Here is an 18236-nt window from a genome sequence, read left to right as displayed (position 1 = left end):
GTCAGACCGCAGGCAGTGTCCTCAAGGGTCGCTTGCCACCCTCTCCTGGGCATCTCAGCGCCTCTTCCCCCGAAGACTGACTCGCTGTAGCCCCAGGCTCTCTGCCCTGCCTGGGGCCGGAGAGGGTTGGTCAGCCTGCAGGCGCCAGACTTCCCAGTGGCCCTCACTGTTCTCGTGCCCACCCGGAGCTGCTCCGGGCCTGCGTTGCTCTAGCACAACCTCCCAAAGGCCCGGTGAGGTGGGCGCTACGCGTAGACGAGGAGCCAAGCCCGGAGAGGATATGTGACTTGCCCAAGGAAACACAGCCAGGAAATGGTGGGCCAGGATTTGAACCCTGGCATGAAGGCCCCGCTCTGGCCACTCCCCTACTCCTTGTGCGGCAGTGAGGGTGGCGGCTGATATGGCATGGGGTTTGCATGCTTCAAGATGTGCTAATTTGCCTGCCCGCCCCCTTTTACCTTCTCTGCTGCCCTGCGGGGTGGCCAGATCAGTCTGTGACTTCCTTTAACAGACACGGCTCAGTTCTAGGGGGTTTGACGCTAGGACCCGTGACCCTTTGTCTCTGCTCTGCGCCCCTCGGCCCCTGCCACCTCAAGAACATAATCCTCTCAATCCCTGCTGACAGGTGACCTCATGCCCTGTGTGGGCCCCGAGGGCTGGAACAGGTGCCACGGGCCCGTTCCCACGCCTCTCTGCCTCCTGGCACTCGGTCTTCCTGGCTTCCTGGCAATCTGATGCCAGCAACCCCCACTGGGATCTCACTGGAAAGAATTATTATTGTTAGTGACACTGTGTTTGCCTAAAATCTGCCGCTAAAACCTCAAAAGGAAATTCACACACCCGGGGGGCTAATTGCCTCCTAATTTCTATTTGTGCAGGCACAGGCGGGCTGACCCCGCTCTGGAGAGGTGCTGGTCGAAGGCAGGACTGGGCCTCACCCTGGACCTTGGCCATCCCCAACAAATGCTCCCTCACAGCCGTGACATGCCCAAGCTGGGGAGGAACAGCAAGGGCGCTGCCCAGGGCTGCTGGCCAGCGGGGCTGGTATCTCCGGTAGGTCCCAGCTGGTCTCCAGCACCCCTTGCCGAACCCAGGGAAAGGGGCTGAAATACGGGGACCTGGCTGGCTGCTCCCTAGCTTTCTGGAAGCATCATCTCAGCAAGGCCGGGAAATCATACTGTTGTTGCTTCTGTTAAGACGCTGCCAACCTGAAAGTAAATGTGAAATGCGGCACAGGGCCTGGAGGGTGAAACTGAGGCCCGAGCCTCCGATGGGGAGACAGTGGGGCTGGGCAGGTGGCGGGTGGCAAAGCCAGGGTAGACTGTGGGTGTCCGGAAGTTAAAGTGGCTTGCAAAGATAATTTAATTACCGGTAAGTATTGTAGTTGAAAAAGACAGAATATTTAAAATGCGGAGCTCAGAAATGAAGCCCCAAAGCAAGGCTGCGTGATACGTCAGCCACAGAACAGATGCTGGCCATCCGGGTGACCTTCAGGAACCCTGAGGCCCCCATCCACGCCCCCACTGCTGACACGGGGATCTTTGAGGGTGCAGCCCAAGCCTCAGGCTTCTGGGAGCCCCCAAGGGTTCCCAGTGGCAGCCAAGCTCGAGAACCGCGGGCCTCCGTGCTCTCCTAACCCAGCTGAAGGGACTCTTGGGGCATCTGTTCTTGTCTGACGTTTGCTCAATAAGTCTGTTCCAAGTGTTACTCTCTCACTTCCTGAGCTGCCACTGCAGATGAAAAATAGGCGTAAGTGTGTCTGGGGGGTGACTAAGGCTTGGCAGTCTCAGGGGCTCCTTTCTCAGTCACTCCTGCATGCCACACCCTCCAGTGAAATGTGCCCACAAAAAGGCACCCTCTGCCACCCCTGAGACCAGCTGCTGGCGCTGCCTTCCTGCTGGGGAAGGCAGGGCGTTTGGGCAGGTGGCTGAGCGCGGAGTGCCTGCGGAATGTCACATCAAATCCCTGCTCAGCCTGCGGGAGGCCAGCGCGTGAGGACCGTGAGTGCCGCATCCCAGGGAGTGAGCGCAGGCCCGGCTGGCCGGGGCCCTGCCAAGTGGCAGAAGCCGCTGGAACCCAGACCACCCTCAAAAAGTGTCCTGCCCCTCTGGGGCCTGGGGCCGTAGGGAAACGGGGCCTGGGAGTAGAACAACCAGGAAAATGGCTTTGGGATCAGCACGAGGCCAGAGCAGGACGCTTTGGGGGACACAAATCCTTGCGGTAAGTGGTGCCACCGTGGACCAACCTTGCTCCCTGGTCATCCCTTAGAAATGCCCAGTGCTGCTTCAGCATCCCAGGCGGCCCCCGCACTGGGGCCAGATCGCTGACATCAGAGACCACTTGAATTTCTGGCCACCCGTGTGACAACAGGCTCAGAGGAGGGGATGCAGCGGCCCTCTCACGCACCGCGCTGCTCCCCGCCCTCGTCACAGACGGTCATGGGTTCCTGAGCCTGTGCGCGTGAGCCCGCGTCCCCTCCCCGCCACGGCGCCCTGAGAACTAAACTCGGCTCATCTCAGCCACAGCAGCCGGCACACATGAGTGCTCAGTAAAAGCGGGCGCTCGGTCTGTTTGAGTCTGCCAGCCCCCTGCATGCTCGCTAAGTGCCCAGGAAGTTCTCGTTGACCCCCGGCAGAGAGATCCACTAGTCCAGACTCGGAACTGGCCCCTGGAGGGAATTCCTGTGGACATGACACCTGGGGACTGCCTGCCGTCCCCGACCCGTGTGCCCCTGGCAAGCCACCAGGCTCTCTGACCTCTCCCGGGCCTTCAGAGACCCCGGAAGGGCCCCTGGGAGCCCCCTCCCACCCGACCCGAGGCCGGCGGGGGCGGGGGGGGCGGGCTGACCTGTGATTGCCCTTCTTGGCGGCCACGTGCAGGGGCAGCAGCCCGTCCTTGTTGGCCTTGTTGGCATCAGCGCCCTGCGACAGCAGGAACGCCACCACGTCCTCGTGCTCGTTTTTGCAGGCCTCGTAGAGGGCGGACGCGCCGTCGCTGGCCTGCGTGTTGATGTCAGCCCCTGTCAAGGAGAGGCAGGTCACGGAGGGGTCGGGGTGGCGACAGGCCGCTTTAGAGCACCGCCACGGGCTGTGCCAGGCACGTGCGTGACCCGCTGGGTCATTCAGTGGTGACCTTAGGAAGGAGGCGACCCCGTCCTGCAAGCTGGGGACCCTGGGCCTGCTGGCTGAGCGAGGTCTGGAGCCACAGCATTGCTGCCGGCGGTGCTGCACGTCTCAGAGTCCCCAGCTCTGTGGCTGGCCGGGGACCAGGTACCTGGCACCCATGCATACCTCGGGGGAAACGCAGGGGCCAGTGTCTGCTACGGACTCAAGTTCGCGTCCCGTCCCCACCCCGCCCGTTCGTCTGTTGAAACCTCACCCCCACTGTCGTGGCGCTGGGCGTAGAGCCTTTGGGAGGAATTTGGTCCTCGGGGGGCAGTTCTCACGATTTGGGGCCGTGCCCCTGCACGGGGGAGCCGAGAGAGCTCCCTGGTCCTTCCACCCTGTGAGGATGGTGGTCTCAGAACCAGGAACAGGCTCTGCCCGGCCCCCGACCCTGCCAGTGTCTGGAGGCTAAGCTCCCCGGGCCCTGGAAGGGCGGGACGTGACCTCTGAAGTGGGAAGGCCTCTGTTCTCCGGTGGACAGTTGCCCCCCACAGCGCGCGGCATGGTGAAGGGCTCAGCCCGTGAGTTCTCCTGCCCCGAGGCACCCAGCCCACGGCTGGTTCTGCCCTCCACCTGGGTTCTGACATCGCCGGCCCTAGAAGCCAGGCTCCCTGAAGGCCTGACCCGCCAGCACAGCCGTCCGCTCACACAAGAAAAATATTTGGATTTGCAAATGGACTCGGCCCGCAGAGGGAACAGACCCCGGCTGGCTGGAGTGTCGCAGGAGAGCCGGGCAGATGTTCAGAGTGAGCCGGTTCCCTCGCCCGCTGAGCACCCTGCCCTGGACCCAGCCTCCTCGCCTGGGCTCCCAGGACCCTGCCTGTGCCCCTTTGTCCTCCAGCTGCTCAGGCCAGATTTGTCCCTGGCGGCAAGGAAGAGCCTTGGGTCTGTTTTCCCAACTGTTCGGGCGCGTGCTGAGTAAGTGGATGCTTACCCAGGCCAAGTCCCACAAACTCCATTCGCAAGGAGTCGGGGCACGGCGTGGTGGAGAGCAGAGAGCGCGCAGTGTGGTGTGACATGGGTGACGTCAGGCTCTGGCCCCGGCTGTGAGCAGTCGTTTCACCTCCCTGACCTCTGTCGCCTCATCCACAAAGTGGGGCGAAGACACTACCTACCTCGTGCATTTCTGGAGAAAACCCCATACTCTGGCCTGTTCTGTGTTCCTGCTTAGCACAGTTCTAGCACATAGTAGGTCTTCAAAAAGTTACTGCAGCCCAGCTCCAGGATCTGGGTTGTCCCTGGCCTCTCTGTTACTAGAGAAGGAGGGCGACTCCCCATGCAGAGAGAAGAGAAATCAGAGACATTCTCCGAGGGGAGATCGGATTATAATGTTCTTTAACCGAAAAAGGGTTTGCGGTCGTCCTGCATCCCCCACAGAAACATCCACTCACTGCCCAGACTTGTATCTGGCTCCTGGCTCCTGCCCCTAGGACATTACAAAGCCAGCAGCGTGATTGTGTCTTCTCCTATTGGGTGAATAAGGATTTGAACCTGGGTTCAAATCCCAGCTCTGCCACTAAGTTGCTGTGTGACGGTAAACAAATTACTTTCCCGTCCTGGTCCTAGGATTCACCACGTATAAAATGAGGAGGTGACCTAAATATTGTCTGACGCTCCTGAAGTGTGACGTGGTAAAAGAGAAGGGGTTCGGGCTCAGAGGCCTGGGAGCCTGCCTGGATCTACCACAGACTGGTTTCGTGCCTGCAGATAAGCTACTTCCTCTTTCTGGGCCGCAGAGTCCTCATTTGTGAAATGAGGATGTTGGCTTAGATTAGAGACAGCAAAGAGGTCACACATGGGCCGTGGCAGCATCTTTAGTGGATCCCAACATGCCTCTGGCTGAGCCAAGACGCAGCCTCAGAATCCTTGTAGGAACCGCTCCAGGAAGAGACTGGATTCACTCAGAGAAGTCCCACAGACGACACCCGAGTTTGCTTTCCCTTTGAGCCGGCCGCTGAGGTCCAGCCCGGCTGTGCCCCGCAGGGCACCCAGCGTCCCCAGGCACTCACCGTGCTTGGCCAGAAACCTCAGGGCCTCCAGCTGCCCACTCTGGGCCGCCACGAACAAGGGGGTGATGCCATAGGCGTTCTTGGACTCCACCTTGGCGCCTCCGCTCACCAGGACCTCCATGACCTCCAGGTCATTGCGAGAAACGGACTCGTGCAGGGCGGTCCAGCCGCGGTTGCAGCGGTGGTTGGTGTCTGCGTTGTACCTCACCAGGATCCTCACCGCCTCCACATTCCTGTGCTCACAGGCTGTGCCCAGGGAGAAGCAAGCGGTCAGCAGGGCCCCACGCAGCCCGGGCAGCCCAGACGTCATTCATTCGTCAGTCCACTGCCCATTCATTCAGAGACTGAGTTCCAGTCCCTGCGCTAATTAGGATAGCCAACTAGGCTGTTGTTCGTAATACTAACGGTAGCAGAAATCTCTGCTGGCATGCACAGCTGTGCCAGACCCTCTGTTCTAAGCAGTGTATGCGGGTAAGTGATTTAATTCTCCCAAGCACCCTTAAAGGATGTAGTGCTGGTACCCCCTTTCACAGATGAGGAATATGAGGTAGAGAGAAGGCAAGTGACTTCCCCAGGGTCACAGGTAGTAAGTGGCAAGACTGGGATTCAAGTCGGAGTCCAGAGGTCCAGAGTTTCTGTTTTCTGGAATGTTCCAGAATGTTCCTAACTCCTCTCCCTTTCTGGTGTTACCTGTTTCCCTACATTGCGACGGTCAGAAGATGAGGAGAAAACCAGGTCATATTCTGCTTGAAAGCCCTCCTCAAAGCCTAACCACTCAATCTGGGATAAAATTTCTTACCCCATCGAGTCTTTCTTCTATGCACCATCTTCCCTTTGAAGCCACATCTCTCTCCAGAACCACTGCACCTTGGTTCTGGCCCATAGTTATCACTGAGAGGCTGACACTCACCCAAATTAGGGTAGGAAGGTCAAACAATACCTCAGGGGAAGCCCCCACCTCGTGAAGTCATGGTTTCCTGCCTGTAAAACCTTCCTGAGAAGACAGCGAGGCAACGAGCGAGGCAGCAGGTGGAAGGCTTGAATGCCGAGCTTGGCACATAGTAGGTGTGCATGTGCTCCAGGGCATTCTGGGAGAGCGGAGGTGCTCGGGGTGGCTCTGGTGTCCCGAAGGGTAGAGTGGGGAATGTGGGGTCTGGAGAACCTTCCACCAAAAGTTTATAATGCATCCAGTTCCTACTGTCCAAAGAAGGTTCTAGAAACTGAATACCAGATAACATGGGAAGTACGAAACTTCTTTGGTCGTTTTTCAAAGCGTGGAAGGCCCTAAAATTTTTTTTTTGCAAGACCCAAAGCCAGAGCATGTAGGCGGGAACTCAAAGCTTTATAGCCTAGTAATTCAGAACATGGTGCTGGCATCCAGATCCCGAGCTTAAACCCCAGGTCTATCCCTCGCTGTCTGTGTGAGCAAGACATCTCTTGTCCCCATGTCTCAGGTCCTCGTGTAAAACCAGGTGCTAGCAGGGCCTCATGGATGGAGGTGAGGGCCAGAGACGAGATCTGCGCCCGCCTGACACACGATAAGCACACAGTAACGCCAGCCGTGCCTCTGGGCCCTGCCTGGGCGGGCAGCGAGAGGCCTCGGATCGTGTACCGCGCCACCAGGAGCTTTCTCTTCCCCTGGACCTCCCAGAGGCCCGCACTTGCTCATCCTTTCTGCCTTTGTCCATGCTGTTCCTCCTCCTGCTTACCCAGCCGGTCAATTCCCCCTGTTCGGGACCCAAGCAGGCGTATCCTCATGTGGTGCCCATGCCCTCACCAGGCCCCTGCCCGACGCCCCCCAAGCTGCCGGCCACGTTCTGTGTGCCTGTACCTCCGGCCCTGGAAGGACACCAGGACTGCACCTGGACATCTGTGCCCTCGGCGCTCCCCAGAGGCCCTTGGGACTACTGTGTGGACACAAGCTGAGCGAGCGAGTCCATCACCAGAGTCCTACATCCAAGCGAGGTGCCCTTCAAAGCAACCCCTGGGGGCAGGTATGTGTAGCGGGAGCAAAGCCTGTGGTGGCCTCCTGGCTCCTGGACGCGTCCTCCGGCAGCCCGGCTGGCGTCTCACCTTTGTAGAGAGGCGTCTCCCGGCCCTTGTTGGAGATGTCGGGCTCGGCCCCCGCCTGGAGCAGGGAGAGGAGACAGTCCAGGTGCCCTCTGCACGTGGCCAGGTAAAGGGCCGTTTCCTCCTGCAGGGTGCGCTGGTCCAGGGCTGCGGGGTAGGCTGAGGAGGACCGACAGGGCATGCCTGAGGGAGGGAGGTACCCGGCTCCCTGCCTACATGCGGGGCCAACTCCCTCCCCACTTCCAGGCATGGCAGGGTGATGTCCTCCTAAATTTCCCGACCACTGGCCTCTGGCTTTCACAGCGCTGCTCCGCTTCCATCCTGCAGACCCAGCTCAGGGCCGCCTCCCCCAGAGGCCCCTCTGGCTGGCCCAACCCCGCCGGCGTGGCCCACGAACTCCCACCAGTCACTGCGGGAAGCTCAGCCTCAGCGGCCATTTCTACCCTGGAGTGTGGTGGGGGTGGGGGGTCCCGAGGGCAGAGCCCTCCGTCTTGGGAGGAAACTGAGGCTGACAGAGGAGGTGTGATGTGGAGAGGATCCCACAGCCGGGGTGGGGGGCGGGGAGTGACCTTGGCAGCACGGCTTAGCCGCAGTCTTTTCCGCACGAAGTCAGTCCCTGGGACATTCTAGAACAAGCTGGCATGGCTTTCCCAAAAGTCACCCCCCCCCCCCAATTCCTTCTCTAGTGATTAGGCTTTCCTTGTCCTGGAAGTTCTGGAGAGATGGCAAAAGGGGAAGGGACACGCCCCCTCTCCCCGTCTGGTGAGCTCGGTGCTCCGGCCGAGGGAACGTCTGCCCAGAGTCCACTTGCCACACGGGGGCAGCGGGGCCTGCCCCTCACCTCGCTGCAGGGCCCTCAGGCAGTCCAGCTGGCCGTAGTAGGCGGCCTCATGCAGCGGCAGCCAGCCCTCCTTGTTGGGCTCCGCGAGGTTCTTCCCCGCCTGGATCATGGCCTTCAAGGCCTTCTCGTCGCCTTCCTTGATGGCCTTGAGCACGGGGTCCACGGGCCTGTGAGCGCAAAGGGGAGTCTCTCCTCAGCACGGAGCCCAGGCGGGCAGCCCCTCTCCCGGAGGGAAAGCAGGGCCTGCCGTGCCCGGGGTTTTGTGGGCGGGGGGCCCCGCAACCCTGCCGGTCCCTGCTGACAGCCCAGCGTCCTCCTTGTGAGAACAGTGACCCTCGTCCGCATGGGTGTGCCGGGAACTCCGCCTGACCTTGGCCTGACCTTCCACCCCATCAGGGCTTCCTCAGCTACACTGACGTCAGCCTGCCTGCCCAGGTGAGCCGCTCCTCACCTGCTCGAAGTCCTCACCTACCCACTGCCTTTGCTTGTCTTTGGAAGATTGTTTGACCACTGTCTGTCTCCCCCACTGTTCCAAATTCCAGAAGGACAGGGACAGTATATTTCTTTAATTCCTCGTGATGTTATTCCCAGGACCCAGCTCAGTGGTTGGCCTGTAATAGGTGTTTGATAAATATTTGCGGCATGAGAAAGAGCTCACAATCTAGTCGTCCCAACAATCATTTCACCCTTCTATTTCCAGAGACAGCCTCTTTCCTGTTACAGTTTTGCATTTTCATGAGGAACTTCCTATTTTGTGCAAAGCACTTTTTGCAGCAAATCCTTTCAGTATCTGGAGGGTGGCCGCGCAGCCAGATGAATGTTCTGGGGAGCTCCGGAGGCAGCCTGCCCGTGCCCCGCTCTTCCCAGGAGCATCCCTGGGCTGGGGGTGTTTGCACAGCTTGAGCGGCAGGGCAAGCACCAGGTGGGGGACCTGTGCTAGAAAGCGGGGAGACCCCTCCATCCCTATGGCTTTCAGTGGCTGCAGCTCTGCTTACAGCCAGATGTTCCCCCTCGGTGCAGGCACCAAAGGGCGGATGGCTAAGCCCTGGGGGGCCACAGAACGCGCCCCCCTGAGCACAGAGCTCCAGCCTTTACCGGGAGACCCACCTTCTGGTCTGTCTCCCTGCAAGCAGCCCTAAGGTGAAGCCCAGACCCCTCAGATGGAGACTCCGCAGGGACATCTGTCTGGGGTCCCCTGCTTGCACCCCACCCTAATCATCATCCTAGAGCACACAGCTGCTGGAGGATGAATACACTCGAAGCCATCCCAGTTTAGGACTTCTGAATGTCAAAAGGCTTCAGGGCTAGCGGGAACCACCCTTCTTTGCAGGGCTCAACAGAGCCACGCTGTTCGTTTGTCCTGTCACCTATCCACTGCCCACTGAGCCCCTCCCCCCACCCTCAGAGGGCTAGTGGGGGCCACCACTCATGTGGCCGCTGGGTCCTCTCCTGGGCAGCCCTGCACCCACAGGCCCACTTCACAGAGGGAGAAGACGAGGCTGGCAGTGGGCCCTGCTCTGGGCGTACCCACACGGAGGCCAGCACAGGCCTGAGGGTCTCCAGGGCCGCCCCGCCCCGCCCCGCCCCGCCCCTTCCTCCTGCGTGAGCGACACTTCTTCCTGACTCTCAGCCTCTCTGGTTATTAATAGCGCGACGCGCAGAGGCAGCCGGCGATGGCGAAGGTAGCTGCCCAGATAAGCGGGGTCCCTGTCCGCACCTCACGGCCACCTCGCAGAGTCCTCCCACCTGTGGCCGGAGCAGCCTGGCGGCCTCAGGAAAAGCTTGGGTAGGGTGTCTCTTGACCCTCCGGAAGGTCTCCTGGGGAGGGGAGGGGCTGGCTGTTGCGGCCTTGGGGGTGCAGGCTGTCGTGTGCTCTTGGGACAGGCCGCCCAGCTCCGGTCGAGGCTGCAGGGACCCCGGAGCTGCTTGTGCGTAAGCCCAGCCAACATCCCCAGCCCAGCAGTGGGGGGGTCAGGCCCTCATAGGCCACGGAGCTAGAGGGTCTCTCTGTCCTCTCCAACCTTCTCTCCCAGAGAACGGAGACTCAGGAGGGACAGCGACCCCTCGCACTTGCTGAGAAGTGGCAGCTGGGCCCAGACGAGACCAGGCCCAGGAGCTCCCTTTCCAGACTCAACCCCACTGCCACAGTGCCTAGGAAGTGGGGTGCAGCAGAGTTTGAAAGGTCTGAGAAGGAGAAGCAAAACCTCGGCCCACCTCCTCCTCCCTTCTGTGAGAGACAACCGAGCGAGGAAATAGGGGTTCCAGTGATGGCCCCCCTTGAATTCGAGGGTCACTACGGGGGAGCCACTATGGAAACAGCTCAGAGCTGTGTTCTAGAGAACCACCTCACCCAGCACCCTGGCGCCGGGCAAACAAATTCCCTCCTGCCGCTCAGAATGTTTCTGGATTCTAGCACCTGGCACTTAGCTCCTAAAAACAACAAAGCCAAATAGGGCCCCCGGGCGCGCTATTGGCCATGCTAGGGTGGCGGTGGGGCCTGGGGGGCCCCTGGCCTGGGCGGGACTGACACCAGCCTCAGCTCCGAGCTCCCCTACCTCGGGCCCGAAGGCAGTCTCCCCAGTGTCCCTCTTGCTGGGCCCCCAGATTCAGAGTGCTACAGGCTTCTCCAGCACATGGGCCCCAGGCGGGGGCACCGAGGGGTTAACCACAGCCCAGCTGGCAGCCCCATGGGGCCTGGAGCCTAGCTCAGCAGGAGCAGCTGGATCTCAGAGTCACACCTGGGAGGGGTGCGCTGGGAGGTGCCCCCTGCAGCACCCCCCCACCCCGTCCCATCCCTCACCCCTCAGCCGCCCCAGGTGGGGACGTGAGCTTGGCTGGTCTCGGGGGGCTGGGCCCGGGGTCACTTACGCCAGCTCTGGGGTCTTGCTGCTCTTGTATTTCTGCAGGACCCCTTGGAACAGACCCATGGGGGCTGAGGCGGGCGGGCTCTCGGGAGGCGCAGTCGACCTGGAGGGTGCAGGGCGGGAGTGAAAGAGGGAAAAATACTCTGCATAGGAGAAGCGGGTCATGGCCGGAGGCTGGAACAGGGCTGGAGGGAGCGCGAGGGGGAGAGCCGAACAGGCGGACACAGGGCGCTGAACCAAAGCAGATGGCCGCGTCCGCTGCGTGCTGGACACAGCTGCTGTGTCTCGGGATTATTTTTGGCCCTTGGAGGAAGCCCTGGGAGATTTAAATGACCATATAAGACAACAATGAGGTTAACCTCACCCCCTCCCCAGCCAACCACGCGGGAGGCAGATATGAAGCAAGGTGACATACTTCCCCAGGAGGACGTGAGAAGGGGCCAGTGACAGGCCCCAGAGGGAAGGGGCTGGGTCTCAGGCCATCCACGCCGGGTGCCCCCTGGGCCGGGCAAGGGGCTCCAGGGGTCAAAGTCGGGGGCAGAGCCAGGCCTGTCCCCCAGGCCCTCGCTGGCTCTTCATCCGGGGGTCTTGTTGCCCCGGGGTTGGGAACAGACAGTCCGGAGATTACAGCAAGAGGATTCAAGAAGATTCCAGGAGCAGGCCAAGGGCGGAGGCAGATGTGAGTTCGAGTCCAGACCCTGACACCGCCTGCCTGTGTGACCTTGGATGAGGGGAATGCCTCTGGACTTTGCTCCAGAACAGTCCTGTCTGGGCAGGAGTATGAACAAGCAGGTGTGCTCAGAGGAGGGCCAGACTCAAGGGTCTCACCCGCACCCACTACTGATTTTATCATTGTTTCACCTCCCCAAGCCTCAGTTTCCCTGCTCCGTCAGGCTGGGAGGAGAACCAGAGGGATGGGGGATGCCACCCCGTGGTCTGGATCGATTGAGGGTGCAATGAGAATGGGGCCAAGGCTCACACTATCCCCACTTCTAACAGTCGGCAGTCAGACCCTGGTCCTGGAACGACACCCAGAGGCCCAGCATGGCCTCTGCGCCCCTCCACTCTGAGGGGCTGGGGAGGGGTGACCAGCACCCCAGGGGGCATAGATGTGCCGGGGCACAGTAACCCTGGGAAGGACCCCCAGTGTTCCGGGACGGGTCAGAGCCACAGATGCTGTGTGTCCCTCAGCAAGCCCAGGGTGGCTGGGCAGGAGTGTGAAGATGGCCACCGTTTCCTCGGCCATCTCAGGGGGGCCAGGCCAGCCCTCTGCACCATCCTCATCCTTGAGGTCTCATCTACCTTCCTCTCTCCCTGCTGTCACCCCGAGCGCCCTCCGGCCAGGCGGCTGAACCTGGCAGCTCTCATTCCATCTCAGGTGGGTGCCACGGTCCTGGCTTTTCCTAGAGGAGGGAACCAAGGTCCCCAACATGGGTGGCCCCCTGGTGACATGCCCAGACGCCCACCTGTCTGCAGAGCACCTCAGCCCTCCCTCCTCACTTTGCTCATTTTTGAACAATGAGGGTGTAGAACCAAACTGGGTTCCCTCACTGCTCTTGTGGAGCCTTTGCTGAAATGAGCTCCCTGGGGGAAATGCAAGAGTCTAAGAGACTGCATCCTGGGAGGGGTGCAAAGGCCAGCTCTGGTGGTGTTGGGGGGGGGGGTGCTGCCTGCTGGTCAGGAGTGACACCAGGGCCAGGCACTCCCACCCCTGGTCTTGACACAGCCCTGGGCTTCTGTCTGTATATGATTGCGGGGATCCAGCCCCCCTTATCATTGCCCACATGTGGTGTCCCTTCACTGATTGCTGCTGGAATGCCTTGAGCAAGGCTTGCATAACCACCCCAAAACCAGGGGCTGCCGCTGGCAGGATGCACACACAGCAGTGCTGTGGCCAGAGCACTCGTGTGCTAGAGCCCTGAGTCGGGTAGCTTAAGTGTTTTAGGGGTACCAGGCAAGTGCACGGAGCTGCTGATCCACAGGGGTCATGGGCAGCTGGGGGGCCAGGTCCCCCGGGTTCTGAGCTTTCCCACCTAGGCTGCAGCCCCGTATCCCCCAGGGCCCCGAGCAGGGGATTCCCAGCCCAGAAACCATAAAGGCTGAGTCATCAGAAGTGATAGCAACCTGGCGGGATGTGGGCTCCGGTCATGCCCCTGTGGAGGCTGGGGTGGGGGGCCCCTGTCCTTCTCTTGGGGTCATGAGGGCATCGGCAGCAGCGACTTCAGACACAGGTCAACTCAGTGAGTAGGAGTGGGGTTCTGGTGACAGTGCCCCTTCATTTCTTAGTGACTCTAGGCTGGGCTAACAGGAAACCCAGGTCAGCCCGGGAAGGGTGTTAAATTGGCTGAAAGCAGCTGGCAAGCATGCACCTCAACAGGGGAGGGAGCTGACATTCCATGCCTACGCCTTGCCCACACCTGTGCCAGGGCCCTCCATTTGCCCCCACGCCACCTGCTCAGACATCCAGGCACAGGTGTCTGAGTACAGTAGGCACGACCCCCTTGAAGAGGACAATAGCCTTGATGTTGTATAACCAAGATTTCCAGTCCCAAGGTCCCCTCCAGTTCCCTCTCTGAGAGAGACATCATTGGCTCCCTTTGCACATGAGGAACTGAGACTCAAAGAGAGCTGCTGCTTCTAACTTGTTTAACGAACTCCTATTCATCCTGCAAAACCCACCTTCTCAACTAAGTGAATCAACCCTTCTTTGTCCCTTCAAAACTGGGGCAAGCATTTTTGCTGTGTTCTTCCTGCTGGGCCATTATGCATGTCTGGCCCAGGCCTGACTCATGCCGCTGCAGAGAAGGAACCTGGCACATCAGAAGCACTCAGTGAGTATGGGTGACTTGATCTGACTCATTTTTAAGTGTGCATACATCAGCACAAGCAAGTTCCTGCTTCCTCTCCCTTTATGATGTTAGAAATATAACCCTAGGCCCTCCCTGGTGGTGCAGCAGGTTAAAGCACAACACTGCAAGCGAGCCATAGCCCCTTAAGTGCTGAGTTTGATCCCCAGCCCCGGAACTGACCCACATGGTGCGGCAGACCTCTCCTGACCCACCCATTGCTCCCTTCTGGAGCATACTTTGTTAATCTGCTTGTTCTGCTCCCTACTCTGTCTCTGGTGAGTCCTCTCAGTGCCTCTGCACCTCTGGCCTGCACCCCAGTTCTGTATGCATAAATAAATCTTTAAAAAAATGTAACCCTAAGCAAAATGCAAAAGTTTAAGACCAGCTTCCTTGAACCACTCTGTGTCCATGGTAACCTTGGGTTCCCTGTCTCAGGAGGCCACAGATGCTCCATCTCTGGGGGACAGGAAGCCAGGTCTGTCTTTAGGGGGACCCTCAGTGGACCATGGCAGGTAGATGATCCTCACACATGTTCCAAACTTTGTCCCTTACAATGTGACAAGACAGTACTGGAAAAGAGCTTTTAAGGGAACATTCTATCCTCTTCGGGATGCTGATCTGACTTTCACTCTTAGGGCCCCTTTGGGGTCGCCATTTTGGTCATAAGATGATAACAACAAATTAGTATTGATTTGCCTGAAGTCACTCATTGAGTACCCACTATGGGCCCAGCTCACTGCTGCATACAAAGGTGAGGGTTTCTGCTTCCGGTCCCCAGGAAGTGACATAGTCAAACCTCCAGCCTGGCTCCTCTGGCCACTCTGCTGCCTCTCCATTCATTCCTTCATCCCCGTCCACTGGCTCGCAGAGAGCCTCAAGGGCTCACGAGGGTTGGATGCTGCCGGGCGGGGACCATCCTGGGAAGGAAGCAGGATGAAGCGCACACCTTCACAGAGCGTACAAGTCAGTGATAAAAACAGACCGGTGACCTGTAAGCCATCGTCAGAGCCGTGAAGGAAACGGCCGAGACAGTGGGCAGGGGAGGCGAACCCCCCGCCCCGGGAGCTGGTCAGCAGGATGCGTGGGGAGGTGCCGGGACAGCGTGGCGCCCTGTTCCGGAGCCTGCGCTGGCTGATCTGGATGGACGCTGACAAGCAGGGTAAGAGGGCACAGACTCTGGGCCCCCGGACTCCCACACCCGACAGCACACCCTGCATGTCTGTGGTCTCTGGGGACCCGCGAACCTCTGTGGCTGGGCGGCAGATATGAGGAGCCCGCAGCCAGGTGGAGGCGGGGCGGAAGCGGAGAGAGGCCCTGCAGGAAGCGCAGAGCTGGTGAGGGACTTGAACTTCGGAGCAGGATAGACTTGGCGGGCGCCCCACCCCGCCCCCGGCCCGCTGGGCACAGAATTACCCAGCCACGTGACCTTCATGAGCATTAGGAGGACTGTAGTGGGCCGGCAGCAGAGAAGACTGGCTTAAAGATCATGTTGGGAAGGATTTGCTTCTCCAGCAGGGAAACCTCCGGAGGAAACAAAGGGAGCCCAGCCAAGGAGGCAGGCATCTAGCCGCATCAGCAGGGAGCAGAGACGCAGGTTGAAGCCCCCCGCCCTATGAATTTTGTCAGGATCTTAAGTGAGGGCGCACAAGTCACTTCACTTCCTCTCCGAGAGCCTTTTCTCAGGAGGCTGCATACATGGTTCTAGCCCAGCATGAGTCTCCATTTCTTCTCCCTCCCTGGGAAGGGGCTCCCACCTGGCCATCAGGGGCCACTCAGCTGTGATGTTGCACCCCAGGACTCGGGTAGGGTGGAGCTGGGAGCCTGCAGATGCCTGGAGCTTGTGCCAGCTCTTGCTGCAGGCCCGGCTTCCGAGCCAGGATGCTCTTATCTCCTCTTTCCCCTCCTGAGAAACAGGAACCTGTGGTTGGCTTCGGCCCAGTCACCAGAACAGGAACCAGGCCCCTACGTCAAGGCCGTGATGAGTCCTAGGCCGGGCACCTCTGCTTCCCACGTGGGGTCCTGGAATGGGGCTTCGCCTGCAACTCAGCGAGCTGGAGACTTCCTGGGCCTCCCCACTGTGCCCACACTTGCCCGCCCCTGCCGAAGGGGCCGTGCGGGGCATCCTGGCCCTCTGGCCTGCCTCCTGCAGAGATGGCCCAGCCTGGCCAGGGTCAAAGTTATCTCGGGAAAGCCCCACAGGCTTCCTCGGGAAATGGGGCTGAGATGCACCATCACCCACCTTCACCCTATAAAGTGGGGTCTTTAAAATTGTTGTTATAAGAGGGTGAGGTTCAGAGAGTTAAGTGACTTGCCTGAGGTCACACAGGGTGGCAGCTGGCTGCTGGAGATGGTGAGGTTTGAACCTGAGCCCCAAGGTAACACTAAGACAGTTGTCATGGCCACTCCTGTCCCTCTGCCCAAACTTCACATTGACTCAGTGGTGAGCGAAAGCATCTTAGGAATTTGTGTATTTCTTTTCTAAAAGCATGTTGAGATCTGATCTGAATCATCTCTTTGATGCCCCCTTCCTACAAAGGTGCCTTTGAGCTCTGCTTCCCAGCATGGTAGCCCCTGGCCCCAGGCGGCCGGTGGACAATATAAATCAAGACTCTGGGTTCCAGAGATGATGCGGAAAAAAAAGTTTGTGAAAATCTCATGGTTAACTCTTACGCAGATGATGTGTAGACATGATAATACTCAGGATGTAACTTCACCTGTCTTGCTTGGCTTTTTCACTGCGACTATTCTGGCACTCAGAATTGCGTACGTGGGTGCGGTTCTGGCTTGCAGCACATTTCAAGCAGTGGCTTGATGGTCTGGTGGCTTGGGCCACACCAAAGAGCAGGGTGGCTGTGCCAGCGGGTGCCATGGCAGCACATAGGCTGGAAACATCACCCTCTAGGCCACCATGTTCCCAGACTCCGAATATCAATGCCGCTCCTGCAAACATAAAGCCAGCGACAGGGGCCAGGCCTCACGCTTCAGAGTCAGGCAGCCCCAAGCTCCGCCATGGCCCCCCTGAGCCTGGGGCCCTCGGGCAAGTTGCTCAGTCCTGAGCTTCGGTTTCCTCCTCTGTGGACGGGGGATACAGCAGGCAGCCCGCCTAGGAGACGCTTGGGAGGGGTGAAACGAGAGAGTGTTTGCGGCAGGTAAACACCCAGAGCTACAGAACTCAGAGGCTTAGCGAGCAAATGTAACTAAGCCACGAAGGTGTCAAATGCATCCCAGGGACCAGGATATCTGGGTGTGGGCAACAGGATACCTCCACGTGCCCCGGCCGAGGGCTCACCTGGTCCACGGGTAGAAATGGGCAGGTTGGCGGTTGGCACGGGTGGGCCCCGGGGCCTCTGTGGCGGTGGGGCCATGCGTCTTGTCAGCCAGGCTCTGCTCGATGGCCATCTGGATCAGCTCGTCCTCGCTCAGACTGCCGTACAGGCTGTACTCCTCGTGCCCGATGGCCCGCTGCCCGCCCCGAGCGCTGATCTCTGTGGCCATCCTCTCGCCTTCTCACCCGGCCTCCAGGGAGGCCCTCGGGACAGGAGGAAGCAGCCAATCAGAACAGCCTGTGAGAGGCCAAGCGCATCCTGGTCACTAGCAGCGACAGGACAGTGATGCTTACCCACAGGAAGGCTGTCCCTCTGTAGCCACCACACCGTCTCTTTCATTCGTCCACTCACTGGGTCATACGAGCCACCTATCTGGACGCACGCCACCCGTGCACTCAGCTGTTCGCCAGCCCACTTCCCGGGCTAACCACTCATGCCTGACACTTGCTTCATCCTCTCAAACGTCCACCTGTCCACGCTCTCGCTTAGCCATGGCCTGTCCATCCATTTATACATCCCTGTATCTAACAGCCACCGATCCAGAGATCCTCCTGTCCAGACTCATCCATCATCTGGCCACCACTCATGCCTCCACTAGCCATCTGCTCAGCTGTCTGTGCACCCGCCCCCCACCTCATTTACCAGCTCGTCCTCACCCTCCCCAGTGCACCCCCGGAATCCTTCTGCCTACCCACCAGGTATTCATTCCCAGCGGCGCAACTATGTCTGTGTGCGTGTCCATTCACTGGGAGATGTGGGGGTGATCTGCCTGCTACACCTGCACCCCCTTGATTGCCAAGGTTGATTCAGCAGTTCTGGCCAGCTAGGGGGATGTCCCCTCCCCCCCCATCACTTGTCCACGTGTGTCCCTCCCAAGGCTGCATGCCGGGCTAGGAGGGCGTTCCCCGAGCAGAGACAGACTGTTCTTCCACCCAGGGCAGATGCGCGGCTGAGCGACCCCACCCAGAACCTCCAAAAAGCTCGCAAGGTCCCAGAGAGGTTATTTACTGAGCACACTATACACCAGGGCTTCCTCCAAGCACCGTGACGCCGCACAGGCAAAATCCCTGCCGCGCACACAGCAGTGCGCATGCGCCCCCACCCCCCCACCCC

The 18236-nt window shown here is 59.7% G+C and overlaps 1 protein-coding gene across 1 annotated transcript in view; it reads right to left on the bottom strand.

The window, feature by feature from the left end:
- The window catches only part of ASB2 (ankyrin repeat and SOCS box containing 2), a 21633-nt gene extending 4320 nt beyond the window's left edge, over window positions 1–17313 (bottom strand). Inside the window, exons 1-6 of the mRNA XM_004682035.2 lie at window positions 17087–17313; window positions 10953–11051; window positions 8085–8251; window positions 7247–7402; window positions 5174–5419; window positions 2848–3019 (exon numbers count right to left, since the gene is read on the bottom strand). Of these exons, the coding sequence (XP_004682092.1) occupies window positions 2848–3019; window positions 5174–5419; window positions 7247–7402; window positions 8085–8251; window positions 10953–11051; window positions 17087–17292 (1046 nt within the window). The 5' untranslated portion in view covers window positions 17293–17313. The remainder of the gene's footprint in view (window positions 1–2847; window positions 3020–5173; window positions 5420–7246; window positions 7403–8084; window positions 8252–10952; window positions 11052–17086) is intronic.
- Window positions 17314–18236: the final 923 nt, after the last annotated feature.

Source organism: Condylura cristata, unplaced genomic scaffold, assembly GCF_000260355.1.
Source record: "Condylura cristata isolate star-nosed mole 26May11 unplaced genomic scaffold, ConCri1.0 scaffold00013, whole genome shotgun sequence".
In the NCBI taxonomy this organism is placed as follows: domain Eukaryota; kingdom Metazoa; phylum Chordata; class Mammalia; order Eulipotyphla; family Talpidae; genus Condylura; species Condylura cristata.
Note: the sequence above shows the minus strand (reverse complement) of the source record. Positions and strands in the feature narration are given on the sequence as shown.